Source organism: Neovison vison, chromosome 14, assembly GCF_020171115.1.
Source record: "Neovison vison isolate M4711 chromosome 14, ASM_NN_V1, whole genome shotgun sequence".
NCBI classification, from domain to species: domain Eukaryota; kingdom Metazoa; phylum Chordata; class Mammalia; order Carnivora; family Mustelidae; genus Neogale; species Neogale vison.
In genome coordinates, this window is record NC_058104.1 from 20,646,849 (window position 1) to 20,673,086 (window position 26,238).

Sequence of the window (26,238 nt, forward strand, 5' to 3'; positions counted from 1 at the left end):
CCAAATGCTCTTTTGCAAGATGGGCATGGTAATCACAGTCTCTCAGATCTAGCCTGATTATCATGAAGAGTATCTAATAGTAAATTTTTGTAAAGTGTTCTATAAACCTGGAAGGCCCTGGACATACTCTTATGGAATTATCATTTTTTTAGAAGGTTTTATTTATTTATTAGACAGAGAGAGATATCACAAGTAGACAGGCAGGCAAGCTGGGGGAAGCAGGCTCCTTGCTGAGCAGAGAGCCCGATGCGAGGCTCGATCCCAGGACCCTGAGATCATGACCTGAGCCAAAGGCAGAGGCTCCACCCACTGAGCCACCCTGGGGCCCTGGAGTTACCTTTTATGACGATTTCAGTCTCTGTCCTTTTGTTCCCATATGAGGAGGTTTTTCGTCAAGCAGAATGGTTGTTTAACACTTTGTATGTTTGCAGAATAGGGCAGAGCTGGTTACTTGGAAAATTTGAAAAAAAAAAAAAAAAAAGGTGGAGTGAGTTTTGTTGTTGTTTACTCATTCGTTTTATTTGACAGGGAGACGAAAGGTATTCTTTCCATACCTTCTGCCCCCAAATGGTGCTATTCTTCTTTTGACCGTGTAGGTGAAACTGTGAGAGTCAAGATAACACAGTGCATTTGATTCCATCCTTTACAGACATTTTTTAGTTTTGTTTCTGTTCTGAATGGGTTTGGCAGTTGAACTCAGCCCTTGAGTTCCTGGGACTCAGTTTCTAAAATCTACAAGGAAAGTAAAGTGGCAATATCCTCCCCTGCACGTTTAATGCAGACTCAGACCAGAGTCTTCTCACTAGAGAAATAAATGAGTCCTTTCGTTTAAAGAAATATATGTGTCCTTAAGTGACATATGTTGGAACACTGCCTTGCTCATTTGTTTCCATGTTGTCTATGTTTGCTTTTGTGCTAAAAGAGCAGAGTAGCTGCAACCGAGGCTCTATGGCTCACAAAGCAGAAACAAATGTATTTTCTAGCCCTTTACACAGAAAGTTTGCCCATTCTTGATTTAGACTGAAGTTTGAGTTGAGTCACTGATATACCAGTAAAAAAATCTGAAAACTATATATATTTGTGAGTAGGTATGTAACCTTTAAACTTTCTAGCTAATCCTTACCAAAAAAGAAATTTCAAAACCATCAGTGGTTATAATCTTCTTGAGTGCATTTTTTTTAAGGGGGGGGGCAGAGGGAGAGAGAGAATTTTACCCAGGCTCTGTACCCAGCATGGAGTCCAACACTGGGTTCAGTATCACAACCCTGAGATCATGACCTGAGCCAAAATCAAGTCATATGCTTATGTGACTGAGCCGCCCAGTCTTCCCTTCTTGAGTACATATTGACATCATTTTATTTTTCCAACGTTTTTAAATGCCTACTCTATCCCAGTGTGACTGCGTTAAGTACTTTCACATATGTTATTTAATCCCCTCAGCAACCATCTGAATTTGTTGGTATTAAACCCATTTTTGAGGTGAGAAAATGGGTGTTCAGGAGGATTGAAATAACTTGCCGAGTTTTTTGGAATTTCGCAGAGCCAGGATTCAAACTTAGACACGTCTTAGACTGTGAGCCGTTGGTTGCTGGGTGTAAGGTGATTGGACATATCCTCTCTCCACTATCCTGGTGCCAACTGCATGGGAGGAATCTTGCAGGGAAGGAAATCAAGGGATAAGGGACTAGCCTAACGTGCACCCAAAGAGGCTTAAGTCAGAGTTTCATCTTTTTGTTTCTTCTCTTTCTAAGATATTTTGAACCACACTAGGCTCTTTGACTTTGAATCATAGCATGTTGTTCAGTGTGGATGCTCATATTTAGATTCTAGTGATGTGGGTGACTGTAAAGTAAGTGAAGAAAAACACAGAATCTACTCAGATTGATTTCTAGGCAGAAAGGTATAGAAACGTGAACAAAATCCTTTTTTTGGGAGCAAGTATTCCCACTCCATGTTGACTTTCATACAATCAGAGACAGTTGATCTAATCATTTATATTATTTAATGATTTGTATGAATTGCTTTTAATGACATAAGAAGGTTTCATTATATTTTAGTTATAATCATCTTAATTATATGTATATATTTCAGAGCACTTTATTGAGGTAGGGTTGACATATAAAAAGCTGTAGATAGTTTATGTACACAACTTGATGAGTCTAGAGATAAGTACATACCTATGAAATCATCACAGTTAAGGTCATAAACTTATACATCACCTCCTTTTTTTAAAGATATTTTTTCTTTTGTAGTAAGAACACTTCATAGAACCACCCTGTTAACAGATTTTTTAAGTATATAACAGTATTGTTAACTATAGGCCCTGTTGTGTAGTAGATACCCAGAACTTATTCATATAACTATAACTTTGTACCTTTTGACCAATATCTCTCCACCCTTCTCCCCCAGCCTTCCCCCGGTACCCCTATGTTACTCTCTGATTCTATGAGTTTGACTATTTTAAACACCTCATAAATGTGGGATCATGCCTGGTCTGTCCTTCTGTGTCCGATTTATTTCACTTGGCATTATGTCCTCCAGGTTCATTCATGTTGTTGCAAATGGCAGGGTTTCCTTCTTTTTCAAGGCCAAATAACATTCTACTGTATGTATATACTATACTTTCTTTACTTGTCCATCCATCCATGGATATTGAAGTTATTTCCATACTTGACTATTGTGATTAATGCTGAACATGGGAGTGCAGATCTCTCTGAGATCCCAATTTTAATTCCTTTGGATGCTAAAGCAGAAGTGGGATTGCTGGATCAATTGGTAATACTATTTTTTTTTTAAAGATTTTATTTATTTATTTATTTGACAGAGAGAGATCACAAGTAGGCAGAGAGGCAGGCAGAGAAAGAGGAGGAAGCAGGCTCCCTGCTGAGCAGAGAGCCCGATGCGGGACTCGATCCCAGGACCCTGAGATCATGACCTGAGCCGAAGGCAGCGGCTTAACCCACTGAGCCACCCAGGTGCCCCGGTAATACTATTTTTAATTTTTTGAGGAAACTCCATGCTGTTTTCCACAGTGGCCTCACCAATTTACATTCTCACCAACAGTGTACAAGGGTTCGCTTTCCTCCACATCCTGTCCAACACATTATTTTCTGTGTGTTTGTTGTTGTTGTTGTTGCTTTGTTTCATCGATAATGGCCATCCTAACAGGCGTGAGGTGATATCTCATTGTGGTTTTTATTTTCCTGGTGATTAATGATGTTGATGGATCAAATGGACTATTCTATGTAAAGTGTTGTAGTAACACCAAGAACTTAGGTTGCATTAATATGGTGCTTATTTTTAATAGTGTTGTCATTTGTTATTATAATAATAATTTTTATTACTATTAAATATAATGGCATACATAAATATCCAGGCAAGGTGACTTTATAGTAACTGCATTTCCTAAACTGCAGTGTTTATGCCCCCTAGAAATATAATTTGGTGAGATAGGGACCTTTCGCCACAGAGTACATAGAGCTGGTTTCCTGAAGCATCAGTTTTGCTCGAAGTATTTGGAAGGAACGTGTAGTTTTTTATATTAAAGGCAAACAAATATATAGGTAAGAGAAAGCACATGAATTTTTAAAAGAAAGCATGAGACATCAAGCACCATTAACATGTAGTAGATGGATTCTTCCATCTGTGGCTCTAGAACTCTAAGGCTTAGATCTCCTTTGTCACTGGTTAGTGCTACTTACAGGGAAAATTTTGCAGAGCAGTATATTATAACATCACCCCGGGTGACTTTTAGTTTTCTGTACAGTTCTTATGTTTGATCGCTCAAACTCTATACCTTTGTTAAGACAGAAGAACATGGTCAGTAAAGGGTTAACAGCAATATCCCAAAATAAGCTTTTTTTTCTTTCTCTTCTTCTTCTTCTTCTTCTTCTTCTTCCTCTTTTTCTCCTCCTCCTCCTCCTCCTCCTCCTCCTCCTCCTCCTCCTCCTTCTTCTTCTTCTTCTTCTTCTCTTCTTTTTTTTAAATATCTCTATTGGTCATCTTTATGGCCAGAGCATTCTTTATCTTTAGAGCTAAGAAAAAAGAAGTACCAAGGAAACAGTATATTTGTATCCATGCCTTGAGGGATGGGAGATGGGAGTTGAAGAGTGTGTGTGGGGTATGGATGGTGTTTTTCTTTGTAAAAAGACACCTCTTTGAAGTCAGCTCTGAATTGTACAGGGTAGACCTATTGCAAGAGGTTGATAAATGTCCAACACCTTCCGTACTGTGGTGGGGTTACGGATGATTAGGAACCCTGAATACCTATTTGGCTAATGTTTTTTCATCATGAAGGCCTATAGGTTAGCTTTTATTTTTTCAACAAATAAAGACTTAAAGTAAGTCACCCAGATATACTGGCAAAATTGCAAGTTTCAGAATTGCAATTCATCATATAAGTTGGTAAACTTGTTTCCCACTGCTGAACTACACACCATCTTTTATGCACAAATTAATATATTTTTACAACCCCTGGAATGGTTTTGTAAAGAGCACAATTATAGTTTAGGACATTGCCATCTGCAGTGGGACATTTAAAACAGAATTAGGTCTAGAAATCATGACTGGCATGTCGTTGTCACTCAAACTCTGATTGGTACAGTACCTTCTGTTTTATTAACAATTCTAATGGGAAATAATTTTGCCACAAAAATTCTCATCTGTTAAATAGCCCTTTTATGAATATTTTCTTTTTGTTTTCCATTTGCAAAGATAAAATCATTTTATTTGTGTGTCTGGATTAAAACATATAAAATATTCAGCATGGACTTTTAAAATATGCTCTTATTTTTCTTATCTTGCTCAGTTCTCCCTTCCTCTTCTAACATTTCTCATGAACCACATGTCCCAGGATTTGAAAATGCTCTGTGGTATTCTTTTTTTTTTTTTTCTTGCCCCTCGAGAAGGTCCTCTCTTACTACATGAACCCAAAGAAAGTATGGCTAGAGCTTGCCAGTGTATGCATTGCAACCTGAGTGTGGTCGTCGGCTGTGTGTGGTCAGTGATAGGGTTTGTCAAGAGAATACTGGAGATCTTGTAGAAAAGAAAGGAAAGGGGCAAGAAAAGAGGAAAGCAAGTGCTGGATTAAAATATAAAAAGTAGAATGGGAAATAAAGGAAATCATACCCAGGAGGTTGTAGTAACACCATCAAGTCTTAGGAACGAATGAAATGGTTGCCTCTCACATGTTGGTGAAGTTCTGGAAAGGCAACCATCCGTAGAGTCAGTCATACCAGTTGGCTGTCCTTGCAGAAGGTCTCAGTCAAAGCCCAGCTTGTGGTCTCTTTAGGAAACCCATCACAGCCAAATTCTAACCCAGCTCTGAATTGCATTCTTGTTTGATTAAACACTAGAGGAGGTATTGGTTTGCTTTAAGGGACCATGCATGTCATGTGGAAAAGATGTGGCTTGAAAAAGGAGACTCACACTCAGGGAGGTGAGCTGCCCCTTTCCCAAGGGGTATGTGAGAGCCCATAATCCAGGGGTGAAGAGCTGATTCCCATCTCCTCTCTCATACTGACTCCTCAGTATAAGCGCAGTGCTCGGGATGCCTGTGAAGTTGCTCTCAGTGTTCACATTGGTGTCTGCCTCTTTTGTTTTCCTTATTGTGCCCTCTTCTAGCTGAGGGGATATAACTTGAGTCAGATGACAGTGTGTCTTCTCAGAATTGAAACTTTGCACTTCCTGCAGACAGAATCATCCCAGCATCCCAGAGTGCCCTCCTATCCCAGAGGGTCACTCAGTGGGATTTAGAAATCCTCTGATGCCGTCAAGACCTACAGGATAGCAGATAGGAACCTCACGATCATGTGGATTAAGCTGTTGGTGGGTGAATGATTTCCGTCTTACTAGTGGTAAGGGTTTGTGATGCCAGTGGAGCTCACGTTCTAGATGGCAAAGTGACCCTAAGAAATCTGTTTCCTATTCAGACTTGGCACACAGTAAGTCCTGTAGTTAGCAAACACTCATTAATCATCTACTTTGTGCCTGGTAAACAGACCTTTGCTTAGTGAGTACTTCATTTTTTTATTATCAGTCCTTTAAAATAACTGTATGTAGAAACCTGATTAGACATTGTGTTTAGGTAAAGTTTCTGCATCAGGTAGGGCTGGCTATTTGCTTCAGAGAACATGTCCCATTATGTGCTTCTTGAATGGGCTGAGCATGTTAAAAAGGTAACATTTGATCCACCTGGTTACAGTAACAGTTTATTAAGTGCTTGGATTTTGTAAACTACTCACAAATATTAAATGTGTGACTTTGTTGTTATATGAAAGCATAGATGTGGCACAGTCTCGTCTACTGTACATTAATTCAAATGTATTTTAAGACTTGATTAACAACTGCATCCTATCGTATTGCTTTGGGCATTAACAGTATCAAATATCAAAGGGCATCGACTTTTCCAGGATCACCTGTTCTATCTCCATGGCTCCATCTTTTATGCTCATGAATTCCAGATGGTCTTCAGCCTCTCTCCAGAGTCCCCGTTCTCTCCACCCAGTTGCCTGTTAGATAGCTCCATCTGGAGGTTCCACAACTATATCCAACTCAGTGTGGCCAAAATGAGCTCTTACCTTTTCCAAATCTTTATCTGATGCTCCTGAACTTGGTCATTGGTGCCACCATTCAATCAATAACTTATAACACAGATTCAGGAATTGACATTGACTTTTTGCCTCTCCTTCTCCTCCTCCTCCTCCTCCTCCTCCTCCTACTTTTTCTTCTTCTCTTCTTCAACCATCCCACCCCTACATATTTTATAATTGTTCAATGAGTCCTTTTAATTCTATTTATAAAATATTCACCAAATCTTTCCTTCCTGTTGTATGTTTACAGCCATGTCTTTATTTGTGTAAACCATCATCATTTTTTGGCCTGCAATGTAATCTGATGGGTCTGATGATCTCTGATGGATCTCCGTACTTCCAGTGGTCCATTCCCACACCCCACCAGGAGTGGCCTTCCTAACCACCGATTGTTCCACTTTCCTTGCAGAGGAATGGACTCCAAACCCCTTAGCATGATAGAGAGGGCCTTTATCATTTGACCTATACTCACATATCCTGCCTGGACATCTACCCTAGCCATTAGCTCACACAGTCCTGCCTCTGTGCCTTTACATGGGTTGTTTTCTCTGGTTAGGTTGCTCTTCTCTACTGACTGTGTTGAAGGAGCTCCCATGCATGCTTGAAAACCTAACTCAAGCATCACTACTTTTTGGAACCTTTGCAGTCCACTCTCTGACCTTAAGTAGAGCAAAAAGGCTCCTATACCAAGCAGATGTATAGCACACTTTATGTCGCTAATAATTATAATATATATCCAATTCTTATAATTTACAAACTTCATATATATACTTACAATAGTGTATATAATTATAATGTTGTTTTATAACAGAATACTTATTATAATTCTTCTTTAACAAAATTATTCAGCTTTGTACCTCTGGGCCTGACAAGGATTCTGGAATTCATATTGGAATTCAGTCGGCATTCACATATATAATGTTAAAAGAATGAATTGATCAATTATATTTTTGGTGACATTCTTAGATGGGAAGACATCTTTATGCTTACAATTGGAAAAAAAAAGCCTAATAAAGCCTCTAGTGTCAGACAATTTGTATTTATTTTAGCACTCGGTTTTTAAATTGCATTTCTGACAGGCTGGCCTACCAACGATGCTTCATGAAAGATCATGAGGTTTATTCATCTCAGCACTGGGCTGTTTTACTTTTCTGCAGAGCAAAGGGATCTGGGGACTCCTTTGCAGGCTGGCCATGTCCTGTGCAAGCCCAACTGTGTCTAGAGATTCTAGCAGGGGTAGAGTGGATGGTTGGGACTTTGCAGGAAGTGAGCTTGCATCATCAGAAGCACATGGGGAAAAAAAGGAATATAGAAGTAAGAAGAAAGCTTTTAATGGCCAAGACAATAACCATCCCCATCCCCGTTTTCCTCTGGGGCCAGAGTCTTGTTTCTGCTTATCTCTCCATCTCTCCCTCCTTCCTCCCATTTTTTTCTCAAGGTCACCTCTCCCTACCTCTTTATTTCTCTATAGACTGTTTCTCTTGACTACTCATTAGACTCTACCTTGAAAATCCAACCAGTCTTCCAAGTCCAGTTGTCAAAGCTCACCGCTCCATCTCTTTCCCAATTCCAAAAGTCTCTGTAGGGCTGAATCTGATGTGACCAGAGACGATTATGTGTCTGGCCCTAATCCCTGTACTGGGGATTGGTTGAGCTGGGCCACAAGAGGAGAGGTTTCTCTAAGAAACCCTGCAGGGGTAGGGGGCAGTGATCTCCGTGATGGGCATGGAGAGATATTGGCTGAGTATTACATATACCTTTAGCATCAAAAGCCTTTCTATTTCTCTAAGTCTTAAGTGAAGGACGCCCTCAGGTGTGTAAGATTTCTACCCTCATTTTGTCTTGGGCCCAGACCAAATTAAGCCATTGGAATTAAGAGTCTTGTTATATCTCCTTATTGCCCTTGTAGGGTGATAATACTACTGAGACCTATGGGGTGAGGAAATTCTGGGAAAAGATTGATTTCTAATCCCTTATGGCTTTTTGTTTCCCAAAATGTCTGTGCAATATCCTATTTAGGAAATTCAAGAGAAAATTGTTCTAAAGAAGGTAGCATGAGTATTTGGGAATATCTCTAAGCAAACTCTGCTGTCTTAAAGTGTCCTTGCTGGCATTGCATACAGAAATACCAGTAATAATGACTGTATATCTCTCCCCATACATGGGAGGAAAAAGTCTTTTCCTCTACCCATCTTAGATTTTCTGCCTGGGGTTCTATAAATTATACTGACAAAAGACAGCTTAACAAGAGAAAAGCATACAAATTTTTTTTTTTTTAATGTAAGTTTTACACAACACGGGAGACTTCCTAAGGAAATGAAGACCCAAAGAAGTAGTTAAATCTGAGCATTTTTATACTAGGTTTGATGAAGGGTTAGAATTTGTGGGGAAACATGATATGAACTAAGTGGTAAACTGGGGAAAGCTTAGCGAGTCCTCTCTGTGTCCCTCCATCTTTGGACATATGGATGTTCCGTCCTCCATGTTCAGCAGGGCACCTCTCCGTGAGACCTTATGAGCTGCTTCAGAGTAGATGGCATGGAGAGGGTCAGAGAGTCCTTCCCATACCTGCTATTACTCAGATTTTTTCAGCTCAAAATATTCATCGTGCCGAGGTGCCACACTTTGGAGTAGAGACCCTTCCCTCTCCACTGCCATCTTCTGCTCCAGGGCCCGAGGACACCTTGTAATATTTAAAAGGTTTTCCCTTCTGCCTCCTCAGCCCTCATAGGTCACAGCCTGAATCTTATTTCTGGCCCCATGTACTTGTGCACTTTCTGTTCTCGTTATTACTCAATGCACATCATCCTATGAGGCTCTTTGCTGGCAGAGGACATGTCTGCCCTTTTTTGTGTGACTTAGCGGAGCAAGTCAGACGGCTTGTGCTCTATCAGTATTTGAAGGAAACAAAAGCAGGAATCTGAACTGTGTAATAATAACGCCCAACAATCCAAGAATCCTATCTAAGGCATCTACCTCAATTACGCCCCTCTCTCAATGCACGGTTTATTTCATACATAGCAGTTACTAAAAGCTGTCATTATCTTGTTTATTGTGGGCCTTACCCACTAGAACATAAGCTCCCTGAGGGCTAGGGTTTTGTCTATCTTATTTACCTAACATAGTATTGAAAACAAGTAATCACTGTGGAAATAAACAAACACCGACCAAATGAGAACAAGCAGACACTGTTTATTCAGAGCGTGCTATAGCAAGGGAATTAGCCACCGTCATTTGTGTTTAACAGAGACCGAGCCTCAGGCCATAGGGTGAGAAAGCTTTATGGTTGGGGGGTTAAAAAAAAGGGAAGGCTTTCATGGTGCCCTAACTGCAGGCTTTTGTTCTGGGAAGGCTGCATGTGGGCAAGTAGAAGCAGGACCTTCTCTGTGACTGGCTGGGTCCATACTGAGCTTTCTCTTGGTTGGTCCTAAGTTGGAAGTGAGTACAAAAATTAGGAAAGCTGTCTATTACTAATCAAGTCCTGGCTGTTTCTGAGCCAGTTGTTACAGGGCTTTTGTTGGGCTTCCTGAGCTGATCACCAGACGGCAGTCAGAAGTGGTCTGATTTCCTACAAGCATCATTTGTGGATATCAAGCTGGTTTCCTGGGCTCGTTCCTGCACATCGTATAGGTCCGAGTTCTGTTTGTATATGTGGTCTGGTGGTTTTCCATTTGTATATTCAGTCTGTCATTGTTGATGGGAAGAAAGGAAGGAGGGAGAAAGGAAGGACTTTTGTCCGAATTCTATTTTCACCATCCAGATTTCCTTTTGAACCTCATGTCAAGGAGCAACTCATCCTAGAGCTCACATGTGGCTGTTTTCAGGAGTGTCCAACCTTGAATCATATCCCATAGTCCAAAGCTGGAGCACAATAAAGCAGAAAGAGACTCTTTTCCTGTCATTTGGCCAAACAAGAGCCAAAGGCTTTTGAGGAGGCACTTAAAGAATTTTCAGTTTGCAATTGTGCAGTAGCTGTTGTTCAGGTAATTTAACATTGATTTTAGTTTAAAAGGCAATTAAGACAAAATGGGCATCCACTAGCCACTTAGGTTAAATAAGCTTAGATTTAAATTGCTCCCCATTACCACCTTTGTTTTCTATGTTTGAGCTCTTTTATGCTAATTAAACATGCAATGGTGTGGTGGCCCAGTTGGGGCAGGTGGCTGGGGGAAGAACCGAGCCAGAACCAGGAGGAAGATGGTTATTGAAAGAAGAAATAGTTGGCTCAGAATTGTTCCCAGGGTGAGCGAGGTTCTCTTCTCCCCTGTTACTAGGTATATGGATTAGTAGAACATTCCAAGATTCTCATTCTTTATGTCTAAAATTCTAAAAATGGTGCCCATGTTTTGACTCAATGATTTACTTCCCATAGTTTATCCTGAAATAATGACCAGAGACAAGTTCATAACATGGAGATTCAGGTTGTCCATTTCAGTGTTATTTAACATAGGGTGAAAAGAAATTATGCATCCTTATATTGGCATACCAAAATTGATGTCTTTTCAAATTTTTAAAAAAAGATTTTATTTATTTATTTGACAGAGAGAGACACACTGAGAGAGGGAACACAAGCAGGGGGAGTGGGAGAGGGAGAAGCAGGCTTCCCTTAGAGCAGGGAGCCCGATGGGGGTCTCGATCTCAGGACCCTGGGATCATGACCTGAGCCAAAGTCAGACAGTTAACGACTGAGCCACCCAGGTGCCCCTCTTTTCAATTTTTTTATGGCAGAAAAATCTTCATGATATATGGCAAAGTGCGAAAATACTATAAGGTAATTTATATGGTAAGGCGTCTTTACTATACTCATGATTTCTTAGTTCCATACGCAGTGAAAAATGTTTGAAGTGAGGGGCGCCTGGTGGCTCAGTGGGTTGAGTGTCCAACTCCTGGTTTCAGCGCAGGCCATGATCTCAGCGTCCTGGACTGGGCCCTGTGTCGGTTCCACACTCAGCAGGCGTCTGCTTGAGATCCTCTGCTTCTCTTTTTGCCCCTCCACTGCTCTCACACTGACGTACTCCGTCTCTCAAATAAATAAATAAATAGATAGATAAATAAATAAATCTTTAAAAAGGTCTTCGACGCTGACAGATTTGCAATGCATTACATGTGGGCATCTGGGTGATAAATAACGAGTGGCTCTTTCCCTGTGCTTTTCCGATCTCCTCACGTTTCTACAGTGAGAACCTATGAGGTGAGGGAAGCTCCGGCCGTGCTGTTTGGGGGGGCAAGCCTGCAGGGGTCCGGACTCCTAAAACAACGAATATGTCTGAAAGGCGGTGGTCCAAGGCCATTTCTGCTGGTTATAAGCAGGGTCTCCGGAACCAGAGGGAGCACACAGCACTTCTTAAGAAATTGGAGACGTTTATGCTCGAGATGAAACTGAATTCTTTCTAAGCAAAGGAAGTGCTTCTGTGTACAGAGCAAAGAGCAGCACAGTGACTCCTGGTGGCAAACTGTACAGAACTGGAGTAAAGTGGGAAAAGGAACTCCTGCTTGTGGAGACAGTGGTATGGTACGTCCCACATTCCAAAGCAACCTTCCTCCTAAAGCCCTTGGCCACAGCATCTGTGATGCTGAACCTTTCAAGGTCTTAAACTTCCTGAAAAGTAAATAAATAAAAGCGTAGCTCTGTTTTTTTAAAAAAAAAAAAAAAAAAAAAAGGTTTTATAATTATAAAAAGGACTGAAAACAATACTTGCTTGTTGTAACACTATTTAAAAAAAAATCCGCTCCAGGCACCTGGGTGGCTTAGTGGGTTAAGCCTCTGCCTTCGGCTCAGGTCATGATGCTAGGGTCCTGGGATCGAGCCCCGCATTGGGCTCTCTGCTCAGCGGGGAGCCTGCTTTTCTTCCTCTCTCTCTGCCTGCCTCTCTGCCTGCTTGTGATCTCTGTCTGTCAAATAAATAAATAAAATCTTAAAAAAAAAAATATCCTCTCAGTGTGAGCTTCATACATGCCACCCCAAGGGTAAAGTTACGTGTCCCTGCTAAAGGATGAGGAGGTAGAAGCGTGCTCTGTTGCAGTAATTCTATTTCTTGCTCAAAGAAAGGCTGCTAAGCTTCATTAAAGAAGGTCATCCACCTGGTCCCAGTGTGAAGTTGTAAGGTGAACCATTCTGTAGAGCATGCTTCTCAAATGTGCCCAGGTGATTCATGCATTCGTCTATTAGGAAATGTGGCCATTTACCAGCAACCAATGTTGAGTTAATGGGATCCATTTAGGAATATAACCACAACAAGCCCATCATAAATCGTATGCTCTCCCATCTAAATATGCTTCATTAAGCTCACCTTTCCTGATGCAACTGGATGATTAGATGTCAGGATGAAGGAAATCATTAGGTCCCGCTGCTCTAATCCTACAAAGCACCATTGTGGCTGCTATGTAATTTTATTTTATTTTTATTTTTTTCCAGATTGAACCTGCTTTGTGCTTTTCTATAGGAAAATATTTTCAAACTGGTAAAGAAGCAATATTACTGTATAGCGAGGCATATCTCAGTAGGTCATTACCATAACTTCCAGCAGAAGGAATAATCTACGTCGCATTTTACTTCAAGGATAAGATTGATTTTTATAAAAATCTTTAGTGCATTGAAGCTTAGAATGTTTTTTTTTCCTATGAAGACGCAATTAGATACTGGTGTTTTCCAGAAATGTTAGGTGAGTGCGAGCTAAACCTTGATGTGTTTTTGAAGGTCTTGTCATTCAACAGTTGAAGAGAAAAGGCAATTTCTGAGGGAGAAAAGCACTATTGGTACAATAGGAATTGTCACAACTCACATGGCCGGGGTGTCCACCATTTTCTTACATTTACATCTATTTGGGAAAGTGACAAATACCTGAAATAACAAAGAAGAAAATAATAAGTACTGTTATTTCCACCACCAAGAACCACCAATTTTGAGTGTTTTCTTCCAGGTATGTACATATACATATATGTGTATAGACATACACACACATGTATATTTATCTTTATAGGCTTTGTATACATAAAGCACATACGAGACATTTTATATATAAATGTTCTTTTATTTTTTAGTTTTTACTTTTTAAAATATTTATTTTGTCTATTTTTAAAGAGAGAAAGCATGAGCAGGGGGTCGGGCAGAGAGGAAGGGAGAGGAGAGAAGCAGACTCCCCACTGAGTGCAGAATCCTATGCAGGGCTTGATTCCATGTCCCATGAGATCACAACCTGAGCAGAAGACAACAGTTGGACACTTAACCCACTGAGCCACCCAGGCACCCCTAAATGTTCTTTTAGAGGAAAATTGAGGTCTTAACCTCCACTTTCAACAGCAATCCCTTCTCCCTTTTCTAGCATTATTATGAATTTGGGGCCCATTCTGCTAGATTAGAAGTTGAGGAACTTTTTCTTTAAAAAGCCAGACAGTAAATATTTTAGGCTTCGTGGGCCATTGGGTCTCTATCATAACTATGAACAAGTAGATATGGTTGTACTCCAATAAAACTTCATTCATGGACACTGAAGTTGCAATTCAATGTGTTTTTCATATATTCCTGTTCTTTCATTTTTTTTTTAACAGTTGAAATATTAAAAAAAAAATTTAGTGAGCTGTGCAAAAACAGGAAGAGGCTGAATCTGGCCGTCCTCTGCTCTGGGTCATTTTTTGTATATCTGCAAATATTTATGTAACTACAGAAAATCTGTAATATTATTCCCTTTTTGCATTTTCTTTCATAAATAGTACTATAGGATATGAATTATTTAAAACTTACATTTTTAATCTCAGCAAAATTTTGACTCAAAAATAGGTTTATGTAGTTCTGTATAATATGTGTAGATATTTTCATCTCCATACACATTCATGCCTATATAGCTATAGATTATTCCTTCTCTAGTCATTTTTACGGCTATATAATATTCCATTCTAGGATAAATTGCATTTTCTTATGGTGATAAGTATTTGTCTTTTTTTCCCCATGACAAACAGTGGTGCAGGTATATCCGTGAACACAGCTTATATATGCGTTCTGTTAGGACAGACCTAGAAGTACAGCTGCTTGGTTACAGGACGTGCACATTTTCCATTTTAATAGCTACTCGTAAATTGGTGTCTGGAGTGATGACACCAATTTATATCCCCACAGGGAGACTTTCTGTCCTTGGTTTGGAGATTTCACTCATTGCTGTTTTCCTTTGGAGTGGAAGCAAGGAACCCACTGTGGCTGCATATCCTCTTGTTACCACAGATGCTAGTGTGGACCTTTATTTCCCTCTAGATTAGTACAGACATTGTTTTAAGTCTTTGCTGGGGCACTAACACATGAGAATAGCAATTTATATCAATAACCAGGTTTGGCAACATCTGCCAAGGTTGTCATACTCTGTGATTAAATGGCCATATGTGCCAGGGAACACGGGGACAATGGGGTTGTAATTAGGGTTTGCTGTCTTTCCACCCGCCACCCCCACCATCCTTAACTCCCCCTAACCTTGCTTTTGTGAACTGATTTGTGAATCAGACGATTCCCTGGAGAATGCCAGTTTCTGCTACAATAATATGGCTTTATCTTATGCATCTCTGTAATTATAAAGAGTTCTGGTTAAGCAAAAGTCTAGAAGCCTTTTGCTACTTTACCCAGTGCCATTGAAAACCTTGACCTGAGATGATATGTGCATATATTAGACTTCAACTTAAATAATCAGAGAATATAGTATATTTGTTACTGCACCATCACTGTAAAAGGAACGTCTAATGCTACTTTACCATCCTTTTTATGCCACTGCCCCCTGCACAAGGCAGGCAGAGAAAAAAAAAACACACCAACTTTCCTTAACTCCATAAGGAAGAAGTTAAACAGTATATTAATGCAATATTTAAAACAGTCTTAATGCATAGAAGGAAAAAAAAAACCCTCTTCTAATTTTTTACTGGGTGTGACAGAGATGGATGATGGTTATGTAAGGGACTTGGCATGTTCTAAAAAAACCTGGAAATATTGCCTCAAGATATGGAGCTATAATAAATGTGCAAATAAATATTTGAAAGATTTAATAGCATTTTAAAATTTGCTTACCAATATATAAAATCCTAATCACTTGTGCACAAGGCCTTTAACTAAAATAGAATATCCAAGAAGATGACACAGGAGTCCAATGAATATTTCACTGTTAATCGAATGTAGTCTATATATATATATATATACAATTTCCTTCCATGTTTAGTTCCCTCCTGTTCAACTAATAATTGCTTGAAGAAGCAAGGTCGTCTTAGTGTATGTACCTTGCAGTTTTGATTGTAAAGAAAAAAAAAAAAAAACCCTAATTTTTCTACATCCAAAAGATTGGTCTCTGACAAAAGCAACATTTAGAATGGGAAGTCCCAGGGCCTGGAGTAACTCATTCCCATTAAAAAAAAAAAAAGTCACAGATGTATGTGGCTTTTTTTGAAATTTACTTTGATGCCATTGTTATTCAAGGTAAATGCATTTTCACAGGTAATCTCAGAAGTTCAGCAGGACGAGGTAGATATTTCCTCCTCAAAGCAGGGCCATGTTTTGGAGCATTTTCATTTAGCAGATAATGTGTAAGAAGATCTGAGATCACAAAGTTTTAGCTAGTAGGAAAACTATAACCGTTTCTCTGAGGAAGCACTGAGGAAAGCCTATGGTGGGGGTGGTTGGGGAGGGCGTGATGGGGTTTTCCATCTTTTTCTAGTATTTATATGTGGAGTAGCATATTGGAAGTCATAAATACTGTCCCGTGGACATTTTGAATAATGCAGGAGTAGTGTAAGTAATTGGAAGTGCTTATATCCTGCCTTTAGACATTTCACTGCTCGTGAGTTAAAATTGGTTGTCAAGTGTGGACTCGGAGGACCGTGCAAGGTGCCCTATTCTGTCATGTGGTACATATTTAATGCTTGAAAGAACAAGGGAAGGGACACGTGCAGGAGAGGGAGAGGGAGGGCAAGCGGCGAGATACTGCTGCCTGCTCCGTGCTTTCCAAGTGCTCTGGGAAGTGAGGAGGCGGGACCTACGCAGCCTCAGCCTCCAACGCCTTCCCCCGGGCTGCAAGACTTTGCAAAAACATTGGGCGTCCAATTTGGCGAGTGTTTTGGCGCGGAAGCCTAGGCCACCCGAGAAGCTGGGTTCGGGCGCGGGCGCTGTCCCCGGCACCTTGGTGGCCTCCCTTTGTGTGCGCCTCCGCGTTGAATGCCTCCTTGCTCGGGCTGCTCGCTCTCTCTCCCGGCGCGTTCTGCACCTGCTGGCGGTGGTGTCAGGCTGCCAGGCAGCCGGGGCGAGCTCAGGCACAGCGCGCACGACAGATGACTGGAGTCATTTACATTGCTAGCACGTGGCTGCCGTTTGCTGTTGCCTCGGACTTCTCCCGTGTTCTCCCGGGGAGGAAACAGGAGGCACTTTGCAGCCAACAATGAAATCTTGGCAGCTAATTGCAGTCGTGGGAGATGCCCTTCAGGTAAGGCGAGAGAAGAGGGCTCTAAACACTGTCAGGGAAGGAGAGGCAGAGAGGGAGAGCGAGGGATGGAGAGAGAGGAGGCAGCTTCTGCAGAGGCTTGCTGAAGCCCACTGACTCGCGGGAGGGGGTGGGAGAGGGACGGGGACCGGGGGCGGGCGACAGGGGGGAGGAGTGTGCAAATTGACATTTTTGGCTGCCTGTGGCAGAGGAGCCGCCGTCAGCCGCTGTCCAACGTTCACGCAGAGAGGGTGGCGGCGTGTGCGCCTCCGGGGCTGCTGATTAGAATAGGGACTTGGCGGCGGCAGGAATCCGGCTCAACCAAAGCGGCGATGGGAGGCTGCGGACGCGTTTGCAGCGCGTGAGTGAGACACGGTACGTGAGGCCGGCTCAGAGACCTCCGAGGCTGGGTCAGGGCTCGCCCCGGGAGCCCCCAGGGGCGCAGGACACCCGGGGAGGGCGAGGGGCGTTTGCGGCGAGGGAAGAGTCCAGAGAGATGAATCGATTTTCCTGACTGACTAGAAGTTCGTGGGGAACTTCATTGCCCCTTCTCATTGGCTCCGTTTAACTTTATTTCCAGAGATGAATAAGCGTTTATAAGAAACCCCGTGAAAGTCCCAATAGGCTAGCAGGGGTTTTGCAAGAGCTGCGCGGTTCTTTAAATGGGAGGTTTATGAAACGCCTGGCCAGATGGGCCGTGCCTCTGGAAAGTTGGCACTCTCGTGTTCCGCCGGGGCATGTGTGTGCGTGTGTGGGAATATGTGTTGCATGTTTGCGTAAACATGTCTACCGTGCTGGTGGTACTGGTGGGCCCTTACCTTCTCTGCTTTTCCTGGTTCCCAAGAAGCAGAGATTACGTTGACAGTCCTGGAAATGCTTTGACTTAAGAAATGGGCTCTGGATCATTTCATTATATTAAACAAGAGTTGCCCTTCTTGAGAGATCAAGTGGAAGAAATGTGCTCGGACTTCCAAAGTGAGGGAATTCACCGCCAGGCGTTTCAAAAAACAGTATGCAGAGTGTTGAATACGACATTTATCGGCCTAGAAGGATCACCTGGAAGACTCAATCTCAGCCTATCCCCGGAGCCATGATTTTCAGATTACAATGAAATCAGTGGTTTTGCTTATTTCTGTGGACAAAAGATGCTGTGCCTCCCCCTCCTTAAGAGGGGCCCTGGGGGAATTCTGAATCCCAAAGTTTCCTCAGCAAAATCCTTTTAGAATTGTCCATTAAATTCCTTGCCGAGAGCCACAGTTGGAGTATCTTTAGATATCTCATAATTTACTCATTTTTCATTTGGGTTTAATTTTGGTTACACAGAAACGAAAGCGATGTATAACAGAGACAGTAAAAAGGGATTGTGTAATCCTCTTTATTTGGGTAGCCGGGTAGTAAATTGGTTGGAGACTATAAAATATTTCTCAACTGTTATTCCCTATTTTTGATCAAAATGTATCTCCGGAAATCCAAAGGCCACGATTATAAATGTGTTTGTGAAATGGGCTCACTTGGCTTTGTGGCTTGCTGTGATTAAGTTTTAAGAGGGTTGTTCTTCAAGTAAGTAAACTATAGTCAATCAGTGATAGCTGTTTACCACTGGCGTTCATAAGAAATGCGGGCAGCATTCATGATTTTCATGCGGAAAGCAGGATTTTTCAACTCTTATCTGCCCACTCACACTCTCCACACATGCCAGCACTTCCTCTGTGTTAGAATACTCATGGATTATGAAGAGAAAATTGCTTCTCTGAAGAGTTGGAGGAAGTATTACCTATGGGGGGAATATTTCTTTCCCTCCTTACTTACCCTCTTCCTCCTTTCTCTCTCTTTTTCTGTCCCCCGCCCTCTCCCAACTTGCTTCCCCCTCCCCTCTTTCTCTTTTTCCTTTATTTTTACCCCTGCCACCCCCTTTCTCTCTATCCACCTGTGTTTTTTTCCATCTGTCTTTATTTTTGTGATTGAGCAGAGAAAGCTTCCCAAATATCTTTTACTACTGCGTTTTTATTATAACAAATGTTTTGCACCCTGAAGGATAATTGGAACTTGATTTTCTTTTTCTTCTTTCCTTTTCTTTCTCCTTCCCTATCTCCCTCTCTCTCTCTCCCTTCCTCCCTACCTCTTTCTTTCTTCCTTCCTTTTTTTCTTTCTTTCGTATTCTCTGGTCATATACAAGAACCAATTAATATCAGGCAATCTGCTGTACCCTGATCTTATAAATAAAGGCAAATATTCAAACTTTTCCTGTCATTTCATATTATCCAAGCAAATCAACTCTGGAGAATGTCTTTACTATACGAAAAGAGCTAAATCTTTTCTGTTATCACCAACTGATGGATTTTTACAACATTGCACTTTGCCTGCTATAACTTTATTGGGCTGAGCATATTTTTCTGTTCGTCTGTTGTAACCTTGTTCCTCAAACTTCTATTTTCTCTATTTCCTGTCTTAATTTTAGAATCTGGATTTTAGAATTTTAGAATTTATTTTAATTTGTATTTACTTGGACTTTGGAGAAACAACTGTCAGCCTTGACTTATGGGCCAGCTTATTTAAGTATCACGTAGTGGGTTTTTTTCCCAATTTTTTTCTCTCTCCATGAGTATGACACAAAAGTTAAAGTAGATCTCATGTAAAGTGCTTTTTGCAGCAGTTGCCTGCTTCCAAAGTATAGTTGTAAGATTTTGAGAATAAAGGTTCATGTTTTGAGAATATTATATGAGAATCAGAGTATATACCCTTTATCATTTTCTGTTTGATTACAGAGAACCTGGTTGGATAGGTCAATCTTGAGCTAAATAACTATTACAATGTCCAGTGAAAGATCATTTTGATTTTTCTTTATGGTAAATTTATGATTTTTCTATTAGATTTTGAGCAGAATTTGCAGTACCAGAGAAATGGCACGTAGTTTAAAAGAGGAAGAATTTTTAGGAAATAATAATAAATCTTTACTATTATTAATTACACTTCTATTTCTGTTTAGTTGTAGCTTTTTTTTTTTTTTTTTTAAATTCATGTGTGTTGGTGTCAAAGTCATCCCAGAGTAGATTGGAACAAGTTCTTTGAAAGTAATTCTAATGGAATTAAAACGAGTCCTTTTATGAGACTTGAACCCCCATCTCATATTGATTTTTCAACAAACATAAAAATAACTAGGGAGGGAGAAAAGCATGGACCTTTAAAGTTTTTTGCACTTTCAGCTTTATTTTGTTTTACATCTGAAAACTCCAGACTGTGATAATACATTAGGTCTTTGTACATATTTAAGGGTGGATGTCTTTGTCCTTCTATTTGTTTTCCTTCATTTTCATGCAGAGTTGAACGCTTGCGTATATTATGAGCAATAGTAAACAATAGCAAATAAGGGCATGCAGAGTTTTTTAATTATGTATTTTAATTTATTTGCATTACATCACATATAACAAAACAGTAGTTCTGTCTGTCTGGTGTTCATGCTGTCCTCTCCCTCTACTTACAGGGTACTAAAAGAAGTAATTCTTTAAAAATTAGCTTGTAACATATAATATTCAACTTGGAAACCTTTCTGTTTAATTATCCTAGAGCTGCAGTGTCCTAGTCTAGAAGTTTTTTTTTTATTAACAGATATAAAGTTTATGTGAAAAGTTATGCAGTGTGTGTGTGTGTGCGTGTGTGCGCGCACTCACCCAAAAGGCTGAAACAGCTTGTGTCAGCTGTAGCAACTCGTTTTTGATTCAGCAAAACTAGGTTATGAATTCAAGCAATTAAAAATGACAAAAAGCCCAATTTCACTGCCTAGATTAATACACTTCCAATTTTTCCTGCTCCATAAAAATTTCAAAGTATTCTTTCTGCTTAGGTGTTTGCATAACCTATAAGGTATTGGAAGTCCCCCATTTCACATTTACTTATGATGTCTGAATACTTTGATGTAGCAAATGTAAATAGATCAATTGGACGTTCTTAACACAATTTTGTATTTGCAAGTTCTTGTGAAATTATTTCAGTTGGGTTTAAAGGAAAAGCAAGGAGTGCAGTTGTTAGTTCCCTAACATTAATCGGTGGTGAGTAATCTTTCAGCTCCTTCCAAAGTCATGGAGGCCAGGAAAAGCTTTTTGAGAAATGGTATAATTAAAGCAGAAATACTGTAACCATGTTCCCAGGGTGGCAGTGATTTCTTTTTCTTTTTTTAAAATTATGCAATGGTTGGCATATTTATTGCTTTTTCTGTACTTGTCTGGATTCTGTATTCATTTTTATCTAATTAGCCAAAACTCAGTTCTTTAAAATGTACCCCCCCCTTTTTTTTACTTGCAGAGTAATTAGGAGTCACAGTGAGCCACACTGAATTCACAACTGTTTTTGGTTAGCTGGTTAAATTTTCTTCACTGGCTTGATAAACTTTCATCACACAGAGAACAGATACTCACAAACGTATACAATCAGGAAGCCCCAGTAGTTTTAACTTTGCACTGTCCATCCAGCATAGAAAACCAGGAATGTTTCAAGGTGGTATCAAGGTGGTCTGTATACCTGGCCTTTGCTTTGGAAAGAGGACTACTCAAGGGCTATCTGTTAGGACTGCCTCTGCCAGCCTTTCCTCTTCTCTTTGGAATATTTCTTCATCTGCATTTGCTACCTGGGGATAGATTTCTTTGTTGTTTAATTGAACTCTCTACTGGTAAGGAAATCAGTTGCTTGTTTGCTAATGAGATGAACTTACCAGTTGTGTCTATTATAGCTATTTGAATGTTTGAATAGAGGCCTTCCATTTCTGTTACAGTGCCAAGGATGATGAGGATGATGAGGATGATGATGTGGTTATGCATCAGCAGTAATAGAGACAACCATACAGCACTGATTTCTCCCTGGGCACTCGCTGCCTCTGTGTGCTTTGCACTGGACTGGGAGCTTCAACATCTTTTCTCTGGTTCTTAACTCTGCAGGGAAGGCATTGCTATGCCTAATTCAGAGATGGGGAAGAGATCTTCTAGACTTTTTATAATTAGAATAAGTGATTGGACTCCATATTTTTCAGACTTCAATATACCAACATGCCATTGAAATGTATTACTCTGAATTTAGAAAGATACACAAAATGGGTACTCAGTTGACTACTCAACTAGGCAAGTGTGTTTAACCAACCCTAACCCACAACACGGACATTTGGTAACATACTGGAGACATTTGGTTGTTGTATTTGGACAGGGGGTGCTACTGGCGTCTGCCGGGTTGAGACCAGAGAATCTCGCTAAACATCTTGGGATACACAGGACAAAACCACAAAAATTTTCCAGCCCATATTGCCAGGCATGCCAAGATTGAGAAACTCTGTCCTAGGCAGTATCAGTGATGTTGTGTCTAATATATACATGGGCTGATTTTTCAAGAGACTGGATAAGGTACATGAATTTCAGTTATTAAACTTTTGAAATCCCTAGTTGGATACTGTGAATAGGATCATAATGCAAAATCAGAAGGTCCATATTTTCTTACAATTTGACTTTAAAATTTTACAGCTGCCTACTTCCAGCATCTTTCTTTATAAATATGACATGGGTCATTGTGATTAAAGTACCTACTTTTCCCTGATTTACTCTGTGTTACCTCTCGTAAGTGCTGAAAAATGAAATTTCTTTCTGTGGTACTGATGTCAATAGAAATGCAGCATCATACAATGAGTCACGCAACAGTAGTTGCGAGAACCTTCCTTCTTCCTTCTCAGCATTCAAACACCATTATTTTCTCCTTATCTTTAAAGGTTTGGCACAGAGGCTTATTTGCTTATTCATTTAATAAATGCTGAAATAGTGTTTCATATGTGCCAAGCACTGTTGTTAATATTTTAAAATACTAATTAATTTAATCCTTACGATAAGCCTAAGGTCTTGATACTGTTCTTATCTACTTTTTACGGAGGCAAGAACCCAGGCCCAGAGAAGTTGAATAATTTGCCCAAGGTCACACAGCTTATAAGTAGCTGAGCTGGGATTTAAACTCCACAGTCTGTTCCTGTCCATCTCGCCGGGCTGTTTAAGAATTTAGATTTCTCGGGGTGCAGAAGCATACTTGTTTAGGCAACATCTTCACTTGAGTTTTCGAAGAAGACATTTTGAGTTTCATTTGGTGGTGATTAATTGTAAAGTAACTTAACGATTTTTAAGTGAGAGTGAATACGAATGCCCACAACTTTATTTTGGTGTTTACCTTCTTGTAAACGTACATTGCACTAGAATCGGGAAGACTCACGAGTTCTCTTTGTATGACCACCTCCAACAATAAAAATCACCAAAGGAAAACAGTCATGTTCAAAAGAGCATAATTTTATTCCTTATTTAATAGTGGTATTGGAAAAATAGAAATTATTGAACTGTATCTCCTAAAGGGCATCAAGAAACTTAACCATTTTGTTTCCTGGCACTTTAAAAATTTTCTGGGGAGCCTGATATGGTCGTGCCAAGTGGGATATGGTGGATGTGGACACATCGATTCCCAGTTTGATCTTGCCTAAAGCTAATCCGTGTATCCTTACACATTTAGACCATGGGAATGACCATGCCAGTCTCATTCTCTGTTGAATATCCAGCATGTAGCAAAACCAATGAAGAGAAAAACAATTTGAGTAGGTTTTTAAGTAGAAGTGCCAATTTGATATACTTTATTTTGTGGTTGGAGAAGGAAAGATCTTGCAAGTCTGCAATTAAACATGGATACCATGGCTTGTTCAGAAAACCAAGATGGGCATTGAGAATCTCGATAGATTTCAGATGAATGAATGAATAAATGGATAGAGGAATTTTTTTTCAATTTTATGAAGGGTTTGCATGGATTTATGCTTTAATAGAACATATCTAAAAAAAAAGAAAAAAATAGAAAAATTCTTATATTTTGAATACAAAACATTGGAGGAGGAGGAGGTAGTAGCAGTAGGAACCCTGTCAGCTGCCACCTCAGAGTTTTGACCCACACTTCACATGACTTAAGTGTTGATACATAGCTCACTCTGCATTGCCCCTCAAAATGCTCAAAGATGCTGAACCTGAAGCATAGGTTGCATTCTACTCAAGGAGAACCACAGATTGCTTCCTAGGAGAGAAGAAGCAGTCACTGCCCTTGAACAGCTGTGGTGTGGCCATTCAATATTCTTGCCAAAACCATGAAAGCTCTGGAGTCCCCCTCCCCCAACCCAGGGACATTCTGGGAACTGAACTGGAAGCGGAAACCATTGTGGTTGTTCTTACATATTTCAGGCCCAGTGAACTCATATTTACACAGAGAAATCAAAGAGTGAATCCCATTTCAGAACTGTCAAAAGAATGATGTTGGATCCATTATCGTCACATTTCCCTTTTTAATACAGTTCATTGAATTGGCTTTTATGGGATACCCATTCCATCTAAGTGTTGGTTCCAGAATGGTTTAAGATTGCACCCGAATTTATTGTTCAATGATAAATAAATAAACTCACATAGCTAAGGGTACCCAGTGAAGTTCTTCAAGTATCACCCATTAGTCTGTAGTGCTAAAATACATATATTTCACTTAGTTGAAATTTTAAAAAAAGGAAATTGGATTTGAATTGGCCATTTTAATTCCATATTCAGTGGTTTTGGTTCTGACATATTTCTACATTTAATGAGAGAATCTACTTTTTAAAATAAAGACAACCAGTGATAAACTTTCTGTGCCATTGAGAAGAATGTGTCCAACAAAGGGAAAATGAATTTTGACCAAGTCTCTGTTATTGAATTTCCCCAAGGAAATAAAAATAGGAAGGTTGCATCATTGTTATAAGGGGTTCAAGCTTTAACTTTTGCTGCTAATAGAAAAAGAAGCCAGGCTTTGTTTTAATGCACTAGTTAACTGTTCAGTATATAGCATTAAACGTTATTATTGTCGTTATTATGGATACTGTCTATTGAGTGTTTGCAATGAGCCATCCATCCCCTGTGTTAAGTTCTGGATATTCATTGCTGAATTGAATACTCCGCAGCTTTAGGAGGTGGAGAGATCTGAGACCCATTTTTCCTGAGGGGAGAGTGAATCTTGAGGTGATTTTTTTCTATGGTTACCAGTGACTAGTAAGCAGGAGGATTGGCAATCAAATTTGAAACTTTGTGACTTCAGAGCCCATTTTCTCCCCTTTTGGACTTAAACCTATAGGGATGTTTATTCTAATATTGGTGAAAAATGAATCTGACATAGATCATGTTTGCTTAGCCCTGGATGGTCCTTGTGATCGTCTCACTAGGGCTAACGTTACTTTATTCTTGGCAGAATACGGGGGTGGTTGGGCGGCTGGATGGATACATAGATTGACTAGTGATACAGAAGGGAAATTGGCAAAAAGCATGAACATAGTTTTCAGGAAAATAAATATACCAGCAAGGACGTGAATATATGTTCACATATATATATATCTGAAAGTTTCATCTGTATATATAAATGTTTCATAGATCATATTGGAAAATAATGTGTTTAATGAAGTAGACATTCTATACTATATATTGGAGAGGGTGCGGAATGGTTTGTTCTTTTGTGAAAAACACTTTGGAAAATTTACAAAAAGTACATGCTTTGGTCTACAAAAAGTACATGATTTGGTCCTGTGTTTCCACCTCTAGAATTTACGCAATTGCTCAAATTTGCAAAGATGCATGTTGGTTCACTGCAGCGTAGTGTACAGTGGGAAGAAAAAGTGGAACAAATTCAATACCTGACAATAGGGGATTGGATGCCCTGAACACAGTGGATCTACATCATCCTGAAGGCAGTGTTTGAGGTGTTGGAAGTGAACAAAAACCTGAACTTCAGAAATGTGTTAGGATGAGTTTGTTAGGAAAATAGCACACATGTGCAAACGCGTTGTATCCTTGGTGAAATTGCACAAGGTAACTAAGGGACAGTGGAGGTTGGTCATCTCTGTGGTGACTGTAGCCTGTGACTGGGAAGGGAACAGCAGGACACAGAGAAATTGCTTCTAGGATTATACAAAACAGATGAATTGTAGAGGTCTGCTGTTCAACATGGTGCCTGGAGTTAGCCACATGGCATTGTGCACTTGAAAATGTGTAAGAGGGTAGATCTCACCTCCAGTGTTCTACACAGACACACACACACACACACACACACACACTGTACCCAAGGAAACTTTTGGAGATGGTGGATGTGTTTATTACCTTGATGGTTGTGATGGTATCGGGGTGGATGTGTATATCCTGACG

At 40.1% G+C, this 26,238-nt stretch overlaps 1 protein-coding gene across 9 annotated transcripts in view; it reads left to right on the forward strand.

Moving 5' to 3' along the window:
• Positions 1–26,238, forward strand: part of RBFOX1 (RNA binding fox-1 homolog 1) — a 1,452,832-nt gene that overhangs the window by 371,024 nt on the left and 1,055,570 nt on the right. Inside the window, exon 1 of one of the 9 annotated variants that reach the window (XM_044233293.1) lies at positions 16,684–17,035. The exons of 7 other annotated variants lie outside the window; for them this stretch is intronic. In XM_044233293.1, coding sequence (XP_044089228.1) covers positions 16,991–17,035 — 45 coding nt within the window. In that variant the 5' untranslated portion in view covers positions 16,684–16,990. Of the gene's footprint in view, positions 1–16,683; positions 17,036–17,242; positions 17,408–26,238 lie in introns of those variants that run through there. One more of the 9 variants, XM_044233300.1, reaches the window with a different exon arrangement.